Source organism: Oncorhynchus gorbuscha, linkage group LG06 (assembly GCF_021184085.1).
Source record: "Oncorhynchus gorbuscha isolate QuinsamMale2020 ecotype Even-year linkage group LG06, OgorEven_v1.0, whole genome shotgun sequence".
Taxonomy (NCBI): domain Eukaryota; kingdom Metazoa; phylum Chordata; class Actinopteri; order Salmoniformes; family Salmonidae; genus Oncorhynchus; species Oncorhynchus gorbuscha.
The window spans coordinates 94,601,788-94,619,516 of record NC_060178.1 but is presented as its reverse complement, the minus strand read 5'-3'; the positions used below and the strand labels follow the sequence as shown (position 1 = coordinate 94,619,516).

The 17,729-nt window shown below is 44.6% G+C and overlaps 1 protein-coding gene across 1 annotated transcript; it reads left to right on the top strand.

The window, feature by feature from the left end:
* Positions 1-2,154: 2,154 nt before the first annotated feature.
* Positions 2,155-17,435, top strand: LOC124038574 (WD repeat domain phosphoinositide-interacting protein 1-like). Its single transcript, XM_046354615.1, has 12 exons — positions 2,155-2,533; positions 6,026-6,108; positions 7,012-7,181; positions 7,436-7,532; positions 7,713-7,810; positions 8,057-8,149; positions 8,585-8,655; positions 14,565-14,672; positions 14,888-15,052; positions 15,137-15,244; positions 15,781-15,929; positions 16,222-17,435. Exons 1-12 carry the CDS (start codon positions 2,457-2,459, stop codon positions 16,341-16,343), a joined length of 1,341 nt encoding a protein of 446 aa, XP_046210571.1. The 5' UTR covers positions 2,155-2,456; the 3' UTR covers positions 16,344-17,435.
* The last annotated feature ends 294 nt before the right edge of the window (positions 17,436-17,729 follow it).

Here is a 17,729-nt window from a genome sequence, read left to right as displayed (position 1 = left end):
TTGACATTTTACTTAGTCTTCACAATACATGACGCCTCACAACAGAAATGATAATTGTACACATTAGCAACGTCAAATCAAATTTTATTTGTCACATACACATGGTTAGCAGATGTTAATGCGAGTGCAGCAAAATGCTTGTGCTTCTAGTTCCAACAATGCAGATAATAACCAACAAGTAAACTAACAATTCCAAAACTACTGTCTTATACACAGTGTAAGGGGATAAATAATATGTACATAAAGATATATGAATGAGTGATGGTACAGAGCAGCATAGGCAAGATACAGTAGATGGTATCGAGTACAGTATATACATATGAGATGAGTATGTAAACAAAGTGGAATAGTTAAAGTGGCTAGTGATACATGTATTACGTAAGGATGCAGTAGATGATATAGAGTACAGTATATACGTATGCATATGAGATGAATAATGTAGGGTATGTAACATTATATTAGGTAGCATTGTTTAAAGTGGCTAGTGATATATTTTACATCATTTCCCATCAATTCCCATTATTAAAGTGGCTGGAGTTGAGTCAGTGTCAGTGTGTTGGCAGCAGCCACTCAATGTTAGTGGTGGCTGTTTAACAGTCTGGTGGCCTTGAGATAGAAGCTGTTTTTCAGTCTTTCTGTCCCAGCTTTGATGCACCTGTACTGACCTCGCCTTCTGGATGATAGCGGGGTGAACAGGCAGTGGCTCGGGTGGTTGTTGTCCTTGATGATCTTTATGGCCTTCCTGTAACATCGGGTGGTGTAGGTGTCCTGGAGGGCAGGTAGTTTGCCCCCGGCGATGCGTTGTGCAGACCTCACTACCCTCTGGAGAGCCTTACGGTTGTGGGCGGAGCAGTTGCCGTACCAGGCGGTGATACAGCCCGCCAGGATGCTCTCGATTGTGCATCTGTAGAAGTTTGTGAGTGCTTTTGGTGACAAGCCGAATTTCTTCAGCCTCCTGAGGTTGAAGAGGCGCTGCTGCGCCTTCTTCACGATGCTGTCTGTGTGAGTGGACCAATTCAGTTTGTCTGTGATGTGTATGCCGAGGAACTTAAAACTTACTACCCTCTCCACTACTGTTCCATCGATGTGGATAGGGGGGTGTTCCCTCTGCTGTTTCCTGAAGTCCACAATCATCTCCTTAGTTTTGTTGACATTGAGTGTGAGGTTATTTTCCTGACACCACACTCCGAGGGCCCTCACCTCCTCCCTGTAGGCCATCTCGTCGTTGTTGGTAATCAAGCCTACCACTGTTGTGTCGTCCGCAAACTTGATGATTGAGTTGGAGGCGTACGTGGCCACGCAGTCATGGGTGAACAGGGAGTACAGGAGAGGGCTCAGAACGCACCCTTATGGGGCCCCAGTGAAGAGGATCAGCGGGTTGGAGATGTTGTTGCCTACCCTCACCACCTGGGGTAGGCCCGTCAGGAAGTCCAGTACCCAGTTGCACAGGGCGGGGTCGAGACCCAGGGTCTCGAGCTTGATGACGAGGTTGGAGGGTACTATGGTGTTGAATGCCGAGCTGTAGTCGATGGACAGCATTCTCACATAGGTATTCCTCTTGTCCAGATGAGTTAGGGCAGTGTGCAGTGTGGTTGAGATTGCATCGTCTGTGGACCTATTTGGGCGGTAAGCAAATTGGAGTGGGTCTAGGGTGTCAGGTAGGGTGGAGGTGATATGGTCCTTCACTAGTCTCTCAAAGCACTTCATGATGACGGAAGTGAGTGCTACGGGGCGGTAGTCGTTTAGCTCAGTTACCTTAGCTTTCTTGGGAACAGGAACAATGGTGGCCCTCTTGAAGCATGTGGGAACAGCAGACTGGTATAGGGATGTTTTCACATGCAAAAGTGATTAGCTTTACCAATGAAAACGAGATAGAAAATTAAAACATTCATTTTTATTGAAAATATATGTTGTATGTTTCTGGGCGATGCACCATGCCTTGTAGACAAAATGACCGAGCAGCACATACTGTTCGATTTGATAAGGGCACTCCTGCTCCTCCCTCCCCGCTTTCGACCGATGACGTAACAGGCCTTTACCCAGTGCCGCGGTGCAGCATAATCGAATCCACCCAATCATATACATGTTTTGAAAAGGTTGGGCAATCTGAGTGGTGCAGAGGTAGTCTCCAAATTCCAACCAGCCAATAGAAAAGAACACTAAAGTGACGCATCCAGCCCTCAGCTGTTTTTGTTTTTGTCTGCCTCCTGTTAACTCTAGAAGTTAGGGTTAAAACAGAATTACAAGCGCCGTGTTCTAAAAGAGAAGAAACAACAAATAATTTTAGTTTCAGGATTCAAGCCATCAATTTCCAATTTGTATAGCATGTAATACATTGTAATAACTAATCTCAAGCGCATACGTGTGTAGAGGAGCTGGGTTTCGGAGTGATCGATCCGGACACAGGCCACTGAACTAGGGCAGTGGAGCAGGACAGGATAATCACTGTGGACGAGATGGAGGAACGGGAGACACCCGACGGTCCGGGAGGGCCTCAAGGCTTGATCAGCGCCTCGTTCAACCAGGACACCACGTAAGCAAGCGCCCTGTCTGCCAACTCGGGCCAGTTCTAGCGTATTCAACTTGTCACACTGTTAGAAGGTTCTTCTTGCATAATCTAGGCAGCAAATCTGTATGCGTCCGTCCAGCTGTAATGTGGTCTGTCTGTTGGTCTGTAGCAGATATATGTTAATGTATGAATTCTATCTTCTTACCTAACCCACTTGTGCATGTAGTTTATCAGTGTTAATACAATTGTCCCATGGTGTCTCATCAACACAGTCCCTAAGTTATAGGTTGGTATAGGTTGGTACCTTGTGAAGTACGCCAACACACTACGAAGGCTTAGATTTGACCTACAGAAGAGATACTGGTCAGCACAGCAGACTATTGTGCAAATTTGTTTTTTTGTCTCGGATGATGACACATGCAAGGAGTTGTGGAACTGTCATGATTTAATATTATGACAAAGGGTCTTTGGGTATTGGATCCCATGCTAGGTAACATTATGACAAAGGGTCTTTGGGTATTGGATCCCATGCTAGGTAACATTATGACAAAGGGTCTTTGGGTATGGGATCCCATGCTAGGTAACATTATGACAAAGGGTCTTTGGGTATTGGATCCCATGCTAGGTAACATTATGACAAAGGGTCTTTGGGTATTGGATCCCATGCTAGGTAACATTATTGACAAAGGGTCTTTGGGTATCCCATGCTAGGTAACATTATGACAAAGGGTATTTGGGTATCCCATGCTAGGTAACATTATGACAAAGGGTATTTGGGTATCCCATGCTAGGTAACATTATGACAAAGGGTCTTTGGGTATGGGATCCCATGCTAGGTAACATTATGACAAAGGGTCTTTGGGTATTGGATCCCATGCTAGGTAACATTATGACAAAGGGTCTTTGGGTATCCCATGCTAGGTAACATTATGACAAAGGGTTTTTGGGTATTGGATCCCATGCGAGGTAACATTATGACAAAGGGTCTTTGGGTATTGGATCCCATGCTAGGTAACATTATGACAAAGGGTCTTTGGGTATTGGATCCCATGCTAGGTAACATTATGACAAAGGGTGACAAAGGGTATTTGGGTATTGGATCCCATGCGAGGTAACATTATGACAAAGGGTCTTTGGGTATCCCATGCTAGGTAACATTATGACAAAGGGTCTTTGGGTATTGGATCCCATGCTAGGTAACATTATGACAAAGGGTCTTTGGGTATTGGATCCCATGCTAGGTAACATTATGACAAAGGGTCTTTGGGTATCCCATGCTAGGTAACATTATGACAAAGGGTCTTTGGGTATTGGATCCCATGCTAGGTAACATTATGACAAAGGGTCTTTGGGTATCCCATGCTAGGTAACATTATGACAAAGGGTCTTTGGGTATTGGATCCCATGCTAGGTAACATTATGACAAAGGGTCTTTGGGTATGGGATCCCATGCTAGGTAACATTATGACAAAGGGTCTTTGGGTATTGGATCCCATGCTTGGTAACATTATGACAAAGGGTCTTTGGGTATTGGATCCCATGCTAGGTAACATTATGACAAAGGGTCTTTGGGTATGGGATCCCATGCTAGGTAACATTATGACAAAGGGTCTTTGGGTATGGGATCCCATGCTAGGTAACATTATGACAAAGGGTCTTTGGGTATGGGATCCCATGCTTGGTAACATTATGACAAAGGGTCTTTGGGTATTGGATCCCATGCTAGGTAACATTATGACAAAGGGTCTTTGGTTATGGGATCCCATGCTAGGTAACATTATGACAAAGGGTCTTTGGGTATTGGATCCCATGCTAGGTAACATTATGACAAAGGGTCTTTGGTTATGGGATCCCATGCTAGGTAACATTATGACAAAGGGTCTTTGGGTATTGGATCCCATGCTAGGTAACATTATGACAAAGGGTCTTTGGGTATTGGATCCCATGCTAGGTAACATTATGACAAAGGGTCTTTGGTTATGGGATCCCATGCTAGGTAACATTATGACAAAGGGTCTTTGGGTATTGGATCCCATGCTAGGTAACATTATGACAAAGGGTCTTTGGGTATTGGATCCCATGCTTGGTAACATTATGACAAAGGGTCTTTGGGTATTGGATCCCATGCTTGGTAACATTATGAATTTTGGAAGTTGAGTGTGATGGAAGTTGAGTGTGAGTGATAGAGGAGCAGCCAGACACTGTTGAGCTACAGGGCGGTTACAGGTGTAGTAACAGCCAGGTGGCCGAACACACATGTTCATGTTAGATCTCTGCCATTTTCCATCATCCTCAGACATGATAAGATAAGACAAGCAGCAGTTAGGCTATATGTTGCCTGGGATAGGCCTATATCCAACTGAACCATGCACCTGTTCAACTCTGGGTAGTGGTTGCCCTCAGGCACAGATCTAGGATCAGCTCACCCTCCACATAGCGTTACCTAAACCATAAGGGGGGAAATGTTAAACTGATATTAGATCAGTGTCTACTCTAGAATGAATATGATCCTATATCTTCCTAGTCCATCATATTCCACCTGTTGACAGATGCCTGCCCATCCTTTTCTCTACACAGTATCTCTGTATATGCCCATAGTGTGCTTGATTATCAGGGGTGTTTGAAGTGCCTAGGGTGATCACATGACCCGAGTCAACTCTTGCTGTGTTGACCATACAGCACACGGTGTATCCTTCATTTCCCCCTGACTGCTATATATAGCTCAGTGGGTAGTGAGGCATTTCATGTATCCCCTACATTTCCTGGTAAGCAGAGTGTGTACAAAGGCTCTCCTTAGAAAACATCCTCTGCCTTTAGTGGTCCAATCAGCCTTGGTCCAATCAGCCTTGGTCCAATCAGCCTTGGTCCAATCAGCCTTGGTCCAATCAGCCTGTCCCCTCATAAGCGTGTAGTAATTTAAGAATGCACTGAGTAAAGGTAGTAGCTGATACAGGTGTCCCGGTTAGAGAACAAGGATAGGGAGAGAGACTTTTCCCCAATCAAAGATCCATTTCATTTCCATTAATTACTTGTGTGGTTTTGATATTGGACTCACAGATAACAAAAAGATAAATGCTGGAGTTTTCTTTTTTTACAACTGCCTGAATTGTTTGTCACTGAACTCATTCGATTTTATTGTATGGTTTTTCCATTGTTTGTTCATTTAGTTTAAGAGGTATAGCGTGAGTAACTCTGTGTTGTTGTACTGCTTTATCTTGGCCAGGTCGCAGTTGTAAATGAGAACTTGTTCTCAACTAGCCTACCTGGTTAAATAAAGGTGAAATAAAAACAAGGTAGATGATTATTTAGATTATGGCACAACAAGTGAACATCCAGCCTATTTGGTTACATCATATTAACAAACTATAACCTTCAAGCAAAACTTGAGAGGAGATTCTGATGAAACCATTATGGCGGTGTACAACACTACACCCCTATAGTGGATTATTAGACTACACACATAGTGGACACCATCTCTTGGATGTGTAACTACAGTTGGGTCTCTGTGTGTTTCAGGTCTCTATCAGTGGGCACTAAGTCAGGCTACAGACTCTTCTCTGTCACCTCAGTGGACAAGATGGACTGCATCCACGAAGGAGGTGAGTGAGTGTCCTTATAGCCTGTGTGTACTGGTAGCTACAGTTAAACACCTAGCTGGTGTCCTAGCACCGGGACAAAACAAACACCCAATAAGCTGTGGTCAGGTCAACTAGCATGGTTGAACAGTAGTCTTGTAACCAGAGAACAAGTTGTTCTAAGCTGACATAGCCCTCCCTCCCCTCCCACATATGTAAACAATGGTAGAGAGAAGTGTGTTACACCATAAGCCTGTTCCCAGTAATGCATTCTGCAAGTATTTGACCAGTGTTTCATATCACAGAGAGAGGAAAGTGTGTGATCCTATGAATGTTTTAGTTTGAATGAATGATGGAATGAATGATGCAAAGTGTGTGTGTATTCTATGCGCAGTGTGTTTTATATTAGCACTTGTATGTGATTTAACCCTTCCCTCCCCCTTCCAACTTCCCTCCCTCTCCCTCCCTTTTTACAACTTCCCTCTCCCTCCCTTTCTCCCCATTCCTCTCCCTCTCCCCTTCCTTCCCTCCGTCTCCCCTTCCTTCCCTCCCTTTCCCCTCCCACTTCCCCTTCCCTCCCACTTCCCCTTCCCTTCCTCTCCCCTCCCTCTCCCCTATCCCCTCCCTCTCCCCTCCCTCTCCCCCTTCCCCTCCCCCTTCCTCTCCCCTCCCCTCCCCCTTCCCCTCCCCTCCCCCTTCCTCTCCCCTCCCCCTTCCTCTCCCCTTCCCTCCCTCTCCCCTCCCCCTTCCCCTCCCCTCCCTCTCCCCTTCCCTCCCGTCCCCCTTCCCTCCCTCTCCCCTCTCCCCTTCCCTCCCTCTCCCCTCTCCCCTTCCCTTCCCCCCTCTCTCCTCCCCCTCCTTCTCCCCTTCCCTCCCTCTCCCCTCTCCCCTTCCCCCTCTCCCCTCCCCCTTCCCTCCCTCTCCCAGCGGAGTGTCCAGACGTGTACATCGTGGAGCGGTTGTTCTCCAGCAGTCTGGTGGCGGTGGTCAGTCTCTCTATGCCCCGACGTATGAACGTCTATCACTTCAAAAGGGGAACAGAGATCTGCAACTATAGCTACTCTAACAACATCCTCTCAGTCCGGCTCAACAGACAGGTAATGGACATATTCCAAACCCATTCCTCACCGCTACACTCTTAGAAAAAAGGTGCTATCTAAAATGTTAAAGGGTTCCCCATAGGACAGCCAAAGAACCCTTTTGGAACCCTTTTTTCTAAGACTGTATACTTTGGTCAGATTGAGGCCCCATTCCAATCCAATCTCTCTCACCAATCCTGAGATCAGTTCCCATTCCAAACCTATCCCATCTTCCAGCTCTGCTGCAATGTTTCCCTGTCTGTCCCCTGTAGAGGCTGGTGGTGTGTCTGGAGGAGTCAGTCTACATCCACAACATCAAAGACATGAAGCTGCTGAAGACGCTGCTCAACACACCCCACAACCCCTCAGGTACTGAATATGGACACAAACACACACACAATTCATCATACCCTCAACTATGCTCAGTTTCTAAACACAGACAACCCCCACAACCCCTCAGGTACTGAATATGCACACAAATACACAAACAATTCGTCATACCCTCAACTATGCTCAGTTTCTAAACAGACAAACCCTCCAACCATTCAGGTCTCTGTGCCCTCTCTGTGAACCATGGTAACTCCTACCTGGCGTACCCTGGCAGTCAAACCATCGGAGAGATCATGGTCTATGACACCAACAACCTGGTAAGACCTGATATTCAAATGACTTCTGCCACCGCTACTATTCAAACCACTGTCTGCACAGCACAACGCAGGGGGTATTCATGTTGACCCCAATGTCAGCTTGTGGGTTAGCTAGTAGAGTAGTTGGAGAGGTATTGAGCTGCCTTAATAATTTTGGGTACATGAAGTACAGTCATTGCATGTCACGGCTGTTGAAGTGGTCACAGGTTGATGATGTCACTAATGTGTGACCTGTGTTTTCCTCAGAGCAAGGTGACGATGATCCCAGCCCATGACAGTCCCCTGGCAGCCCTCACATTCAACGCTTCAGGAACCAAACTCGCCAGTGCCTCCGAGAGGGTGAGTCTGACTGTTCCTTTCTCTCTCTTTCTGGTTGTCTCCGCCTATCCTATCTATCTATCTATCTATCTATCTATCTATCTATCTATCTATCTATCTATCTATCTATCTATCTATCTATCTATCTATCTGAGTGTACACAACATTAGAACACTTACACCTTTTGTCTCACCCATTCACCCTCTGAATGACACACATACACAATGCATTTCTCAACTGTCTCAAGGCTTAAAAATCCTTCTTTAACCTGTCTCCTCCCCTTCATCTACACTGGTTGAAGTGGATTTATCAAGTGGCATCAATAAGGGATCATAGTTTTCACCTGGATTCACCTGGTCAGTCTGTCATGGAAAGAGCAGATGTTCCTAATGTTTTGTGCACTCAGTGTACATCTCTGTCTCCGGTTCTGTCTGATCATCTCCTCCTCCAATCCAGGGTACAGTGATCAGAGTGTTCACCATCCCAGAGGGACAGAGGCTGTTTGAGTTCCGTAGAGGGATGAAGAGGTCCGTTTATACCAGACTACAGATACTACATGTGTAGACAGACTACAGATATTACATGTGTAGACAGACTACAGATACTACATGTGTAGACAGACTACAGATACCACAGATACTACATGTGTAGGCAGACTACAGATACCACAGATACTACATGTGTAGGCAGACTACATATACCACAGATACTACATGTGTAGGCAGACTACAGATACTACAGATACATGTGTAGACCGACTACATATACTATAGATACTACATGTGTAGACAGACTACATATACTACATGTGTAGACAGACTACATATACTACAGATACTACATGTATAGGCAGACTACATATACTACAGATACTACATGTGTAGACCAACTACAGATACTACATATACTACAGATACTACATATACTACAGATACTACATGTGTAGACAGACTACAGATACTACATGTGTAGACAGACTACAGATACTACAGATACTACATGTGGAGACAGACTACAGATACTACATGTGTAGACAGACTACAGATACTACATGTGTAGACAGACTACAGATACTACATGTGTAGACAGACTACAGATACTACATGTAGACAGACTACAGATACTACATGTGTAGACAGACTACAGATACTACATGTGTAGACAGACTACAGATACTACATGTGTAGACAGACTACAGATACTACATGTGTAGACAGACTACAGATACTACATGTGTAGACAGACTACAGATACTACATGTGTAGACAGACTACAGATACTACATGTGTAGACAGACTACAGATACTACATGTGTAGACAGACTACAGATACTACATGTGTAGACAGACTACAGATACTACATGTGTAGACAGACTACATATACTACAGATACTACATGTGTAGACAGACTACATATACTACAGATACTACATGTGTAGGCAGACTACATATACTACAGATACTACATGTGTAGACCAACTACAGATACTACATATACTACAGATACTACATGTGTAGACAGACTACAGATACTACATGTGTAGACAGACTACATATACTACAGATACTACATGTGTAGACAGACTACATATACTACAGATACTACATGTGTAGGCAGACTACATATACTACAGATACTACATGTGTAGGCAGACTACATATACTACAGATACTACATGTGTAGACCAACTACAGATACTACATATACTACAGATACTACATGTGTAGACAGACTACAGATACTACATGTGTAGACAGACTACAGATACTACAGATACTACATGTGTAGACAGACTACAGATACTACAGATACTACATGTGTAGACAGACTACAGATACTACATGTGTAGACAGACTACAGATACTACAGATACTACATGTGTAGACAGACTACAGATACTACATGTGTAGACAGACTACAGATACTACATGTGTAGACAGACTACAAATACTACATGTGTAGACAGACTACAAATACTACATGTGTAGACAGACTACAGATACTACATGTGTAGACAGACTACAGATACTACAGATACTACATGTGTAGACAGACTACAGATACTACATGTGTAGACAGACTACAGATACTACATGTGTAGACAGACTACAGATACTACATGTGTAGACAGACTACAGATACTACATGTGTAGACAGACTACAGATAATACATGTGTAGACAGACTACAGATACTACATGTGTAGACAGACTACAGACACTACATGTGTAGACAGACTACAGACACTACATGTCTAGACAGACTACAGATACTACATGTGTAGACAGACTACATATACTACATATACTACAGATACTACATGTGTAGACAGACTACAGATACTACATGTGTAGACAGACTACAGATACTACATGTGTAGACAGACTACAGATACTACATGTGTAGACAGACTACAGATACTACAGATACTACATGTGTAGACAGACTACAGATACTACATGTGTAGACAAACTACATATACTACAGATACTACATGTGTAGACAGACTACAGATACTACAGATACTACATGTGTAGACAGACTACAGATACAACATGTGTAGACAGACTTCAGATACTACATGTGTAGACAGACTTCAGATACTACATGTGTAGACAGACTACAGATACTACATGTGTAGACAGACTACAGATACTACATGTGTAGACAGACTACAGATACTACAGACACTACAGATCAAATCAACAGTTATTTGTCACATGCGCCGAACAGGTGTAGACCTTACCATGAAACGCTTACTTATAATCCCTTAACAAACAATGCTGTTTTAAGAAAATGTTTACTAAACAAACTAATTTTAAAAACATGTTACACAATAAAATAACAATAGCGAGGCTATATACAGGGGGTACCGATACCGAGTCAATGTGGAGGCTATATACAGGGGTACCGATACCGAGTCAATGTGGAGGCTATATACGATACCGAGTCAATGTGGAGGCTATATACAGGGGTACCGATACCGAGTCAATGTGGAGGCTATATACAGGGGTACCGATACAGAGTCAATGTGGAGGCTATATACAGGGGGTACCGATACCGAGTCAATGTGGAGGCTATATACAGGGGTACCGATACCGAGTCAATGTGGAGGCTATATACAGGGGGTACCGATACCGAGTCAATGTGGAGGCTATATACAGGGGTACCGATACCGAGTCAATGTGGAGGCTATATACAGGGGGTACCGATACCGAGTCAATGTGGAGGCTATATACAGGGGGTACCGATACCGAGACAATGTGTGTGGGTACAGGTTAGTCGAGGTCATTTGAAGATGTAGGTAGGGGTAAAGTGACTATGCATAGATATTAAGCTTCTAAGGTGCAAGGTTGAGTACCGAATGGTAGCCGGCTAGTGAAGGCTATTTAACAGTCTGATGATTAGAGATAGAATATGTTTTTCAGTCTCTCTGTCACAGCTTTGATGCACCTGCACTGACTTCGTCTTCTGGATGATAGCGGGGTGAACAGACCCTGGCTCGGGTGGTTGATGTCCTTGATGATCTTTTTGGCATTCCTGTGACATCGGGTGCTGTAGGTGTCCTGGAGGGCAGGTAGTTTGGCCATGGTGATGCGTTGTGCAGACCGCACTACCCTCTGGAGAAACTTGTGGTTGTGGGTGGTGCAGTTGCCGTACCAGGTGGTGATATAGCCCGACAGGATGCTCTCAATTGTGCATCTGTAAATATTTGAGTGTATTAGGAGCCAAATTTCTTCAGCCTTCTTAACCACACTGTCTGTGTGGGTGGACCATTTCAGATGGTCAGTGATGTGAACACCGAGGAACTTGAAGCTTACCACCTTCTCCACTGCGGTCCCGTCGATGTGGATAGGGGGGTGCTCCCTCTGCTGTTTCCTGAAGTCCACAATCAGCTCCTTCGTTTTGTTGATGTTGAGTATGAGGTTATTTTCCTGGAAATACTCCCCCAGGGCCCTAACCTCCTCCCTGTAGGCTGTCTCGTCATGGGTGAACAGAGAGTACAGGAGGGGGCTGAGCACGCACCCTTGTGTGGCCCCAGTGTTGAGGATCAAAGTGGAGGTGATGTTTCCTATCTTCACCATCTGGGGGCAGCCTGTCAGGAATTCCAGGACCCAGGGCCCCGAGCTTAATGATGGGCTTGGAGGGTACTATGGTGTTGAAGGCTGAGTTATAGTTAATGAACAGCATTCTGACGTAGGTATTCCTCTTGTCCAGGGCAGTGTGCAGTGCGATGGTGATTGCATCCTCTGTGGGTCTATTGGGGTGGTAAGCAAAGTCTAGGGTGCCAGGTAAGGTAGAGGTGAAATTATCCTTAATTAGCCTCTCAAAGTACTTAATGATGACAGAAGAGGGTGCTATGGGGCGATAGTCACTTTGTTCTGTTACCTTTGCTTTCTTGGGTACAGGAACAATGGAGGACATCTTGAAGCAAGTTGGATTGGAGTGTCTGTGGTATCTGTAGTCTGTCTACACATGTAGTGTCTGTAATTATATGTAGTGCCTGTAGTGTCTGTGTCTGTTGTATCTGTAGTGTCCCCTTTTGAGGGGGAAAAGGCGTTGTTGTGCCCTCTTCACAACTTTCTTGGTGTGTTTGGACACTACATGTGTAGACAGACTACAGATACTACAGACACTACTGTTACTAAACTCAGCAAAAAAAGAAATGTCCTCTCACTGTCAACTGTTTATTTTCAGACTTTTCAACTTGTGTAAATATTTGTATGAACAAAACAAGATTCAACAACTGAGACATAAACTGAAGAAGTTTCACAGACATGTGACTAACAGAAATTTAACAATGTGTCCCTGAACAAAGGGGGGGTCAAAATCAAAAGTAACAGTCAGTATCTGGTGTGGCCACCAGCTGCATTAAGTACTGCAGTGTATCTCCTCCTCATGGACTGCACCAGATTTGCCAGTTCTTGCTGTGAGATGTTACCCCACTCTTCTACCAAGGCATCTGGAAGTTTCTGGGGGGAATGGCCCTAGCCCTCACTCTCCGATCCAACAGGTCCCAGATGTGCTCAATGGGATTGAGATCCGGGCTCTTCACTGGTCATGGCAGAACACTGACATTCTTGTCTTGCAGGAAATCACGCACAGAACAAGCAGCATGGCTGGTGGCATTGTCATGCTGGAGGGTCCTGTCAGGATGAGTCTGCAGGAAGGGTACCACATGAGGGAGGAGGATGTCTTCCCTGTAACGCACAGCGTTGAGATTGCCTGCCATCTCAGTCCGATGATGCTGTGATACACCGCCCCAGACCATGATGGACCCTCCACCTCCAAATTGATCCCGCTCCAGAGTACATGTCTCTGTGTAATGCTCATTCCTTCGACGATAAACGCGAATCCGACCATCAGCTCTGGTGAGACAAAACCGCAACTCGTCAGTGAAGAGCACTTTTTGCCATCAAGCGACAGTGGTTTGTGGTCAAGCGACAGTGGGTTTGTGCCCATAGGCGACGTTGTTGCCGGTGATGTCTGGTGAGGACCTGCCTTATAACAGGCCTACAAGTCCTCAGTCCAGCCTCTTTCTACCTGTTACTGATGGAGGGATTGTGCGTTCCTGGTGTAACTCGGGCCGTTGTTGTTGCCATCCTGTACCTGTCCCACAGGTGTTATGTTCGGATGTACCAATCCTGTGCAGGTGTTGTTACACGTGGTCTGCGAGGACGATCAGCTGTCCGTCCTGTCTCCCTGTAGCGCTGTCTTAGGCGTCTCACATACGGATATTGCAATTTATTGCCCCGGCCACATCTGCAGTCCTCATGCCTCCTTGCAGCATGCCTAAGGAATGTTCATGCAGATGAGCAGGGACCCTGGGCATCTTTCATTTGGTGTTATTCAGAGTCAGTAGAAAGGCCTCTTTAGTGTCCTAAGTTTTCATAACTGTGACCTTAATTCCCTACCGTCTGTAAGCTGTTAGTATCTTAATGACCGTTCCACAGGTGCATGTTCATTAGTTGTTTATGGTTCACTGAACAAGCACGGGAAACAGTGTTTAAACCCTTTACAATGAAGATCTGTGAAGTTATTTGGATTTTTACAAATGATCTTTGAAAGACAGGGTCCTGAAAAGGGGACATTTCTTTTTTTGCTGAGTTTGTGTAGACCGACTACAGATATTGCAGACACTGCAGATATTAGACACTACATACACTACAGATACTACATACACTGCTGATATTAGACACGACATACACTACAGATACTACATACACTGCAGATATTACAGACACTACAGATATTACTGATCATACAGAACAGACACAACATGTGTAGACAGAATACAGATATGACAGACACAGATACGACAGACACAACAGGTACTACATGTGTAGATGGACTACAGAACGATTCCAAGGTATTGTAGTGGTAGTTTTGGTATCTTGCGGGATGATCACTTTTACCATGTGTGTCTGTGTCTCAGGTATGTGAGTATCAGCTCGTTGTCCTTTAGTTCAGATGCACAGTTCCTCTGTGCCTCCAGCAACACAGAGACGGTCCATATCTTCAAACTGGAACAGCACAGCCCCAGGTACTCACTGTTTACTCTCCAGATTTTGTTGTGTTGATCGTCTTACGACTTGTCCCTTTCTGGTCCTCAGTGGCTAGTTGTCAGGTGTGTTCATGTTTTATGTTAGTTTGGTCTCTGTAGTCAGTCAGGAAGAGCAGTGTGATTGACTCCTGCCTGTCTCCCCTGCCTGTCTCCCCTGCCTGTCTCCTCTCCCTGTCTCCTCTGCCTGTCTCTAGTCGAGATGGCGAGTCTCCTACGTGGGGTGCCTACGTGGGGAAGATGTTCACAGCAGCCAGCACCTACCTTCCCTCCCAGGTCTCTGACATGATGCACCAAGACCGGGCCTTTGCCACCGTACGACTCAACATGTTCGGACTCAAGAACGTATGCGCCTTGTCCACGTAAGTTTGTGTGTTTGCGGGGGGATGCAGGGCGGGATGGTGTGTCACTTTATTTTACAGTCTTATTACTTGCTATATTTTCAGGGTTCAGAAGCTACCTCGGCTGCTGGTGGCATCATCAGATGGACATCTCTACATCTATAACATTGACCCACAGGACGGAGGAGAGTGTGTTCTGGTCAGGAAACACAGGTGAGGGACTGGATTCTGGTCAGGAAACACAGGTGAGGGACTGGGTTCTGGTCAGGAAACACAGGTGAGGGACTGGGTTCTGGTTAGGAAACACAGGTGAGGGACTGGGTTCTGGTCAGGAAACACAGGTGAGGGACTGGGTTCTGGTCAGGAAACACAGGTGAGGGATTGGGTTCTGGTTAAGAAACACAGGTGAGGGACTGGGTTCTGGTCAGGAAACACAGGTGAGGGATTGGGTTCTGGTCAGGAAACACAGGTGAGGGACTGGGTTCTGGTTAGGAAACACAGGTGAGGGACTGGGATCTGTGTGTGTGAGCCTCAGAGTTGGGGTCAATAACATTTCAATTCCAGTCCATTCAGGAAGCAAAATGACATTCTAATTCATTTCAATGCTTTTCAATGAGGGAAATGTGGAATTTTATTTACTTTCTGAATTGACTGGAATTTAAATTAAACTGACCCTAGTGAGCATATGTGTGTGCTTAAGCATGTTTGTATATGTGCGTGAACTCAGGCTCTCTTTGTGTTTTCTCCAGGCTATTTGAAGGAGATGAGGTGCCACAGGAAGCACAACAGGAAGAGAAGGAGTCAGAGGATGGAAGGTCCCTCCCACCGTCAACCAGCCCATCATACGCTGCCACTGTGTCCCTCCCCTCGACTGCACCCTCTTCTACCACTCTCACAGGTAATGTGTGTGGTTTGCTTCATGAATGTAGTATGTCTTACCTTGTGTGATTAAGGACTTTTTTCAATCCGTATCACAGAAGTTTAGCTTTACTGCGTGATTGAAATTTAAGGAAATATTCCCGCTTTAGCGGAAACTGCATCACGGTAAACGCTGCATATGTCGGCTCAATTGGAAAATGACCTTTAAATGTGTATTGTGGAATCTGTAAATCTTCAGCTTTATAGACTGAATTACAGTCCTTAGTCTGGTGACGTGCCCTGTAAACTCTCTTCTTCTATCCTCTTCCCAGGCTACTCAGAGGATGGAGGGGCTGAGAAAGGGGATGTGATCCCTGAACATGAGTTTGCCGAGGGACCCGTCTGTCTGGATGATGAGAATGAGTTTCCTCCCGTCATCAAACAGACCAACTGACCCACCACTTCCCTGGAACCAATCAACTGGAGCCATTCACGCAAGAAGGAAGTATATCAGTGTTAAGAGAACCCCCCACCCCATGTCCCCAACGAGCCCATGTCCCCACCGATCAAATGGGAGAAATGTAGATGCCACAGTGTTGATTGGTTACTCTATTGTGCCATTCAGAAGTAGAGTGTGGCTAGATAGTGGACCCGTCTCTGTACATTGTCTTATACCTGGAACTAAAGGTCAGTATGAATACAATTTAAATCCATTCCCTAACTATCAGGAGGGAAGCAGGTCTGGGCTATGAATTTGTAGCCTTCCTCTAGTCTAATATTAACCAATATTTACCCTGGTTAAAAAGGAACTTTAATATTGAATTGCAATCATATAGAGCTATTGAGAAGTGCTCTTTACTTTTATAACCTGTTTAGTATCATTTAGTGATTTATAACACTGACTGGATAGTGGGGTCCGAGTCATATTCTGCTGCTTGATGCAGATTGGCTAGAACCCAGTGTAGGGTGGAAGAGGGCAGAGAGGGGCACAGGCAGAGTGCGTCTTATCAGTGGGCTATAGCTGTGCCACACCCCGAGAGAGAAGAGGGGGAGAGAAAGAGAGGGGATGGTGGAATAGAGAAGAAGAGAGACTCCGTTCTATCATGTCTTGAGGTGATGTTTTTGAACTTATCTCTAGAAAAAAGGTGGGAGGAATAATAAAATACTGATGTGAAAAAGTTGATTAATAGTATTGTAGATCCTTACAGGTCCTTTTATTTCACTGATAAAATTATTAACGCCATAGACTAAATAATGTTGAATATTGTAACATTTCAGACATGCCATAGATGTTTTTATTTGTAAAAAATAATGTTGACTTGTACTAAATATTATTTTGGAATATGAAATTACAATTATTCATCAATGCATTAGACCTACGGTAATTAAGTGAAGGTCTTGGCGGAAAGTAGATTTTTATTGTTTGTGTATAATGTGTATGTATATATTATATGTGTGTGTGTGTGTGTATATATATATATACAGTTGAAGTCGGAAGTTTACAAACACTTAGGTTGGAGTCATTAAAACTGGTTTTTCAACCACTCCACAAATTTCTTGTTAACAAACTATAGTTTTGGCAAGTCGGCTAGGACATCTACTTTGTGCATGACAAGTTATTTTTCCAACAATTGTTTACAGACAGATTATTTCACTTATAATTCACTGTATCACAATTCCAGTGGGTCAGAAGTTTACATACACCAAGTTGACTGTGCCTTTAAACAGCTTGGAAAATTCCAGAAAATGATGTCATGGCTTTAGAAGCTTCTGATAGGCTAGTTGACATCATTTTAGTCAATTGGAGGTGTACCTGTGGATGTATTTCAAGGCCTACCTT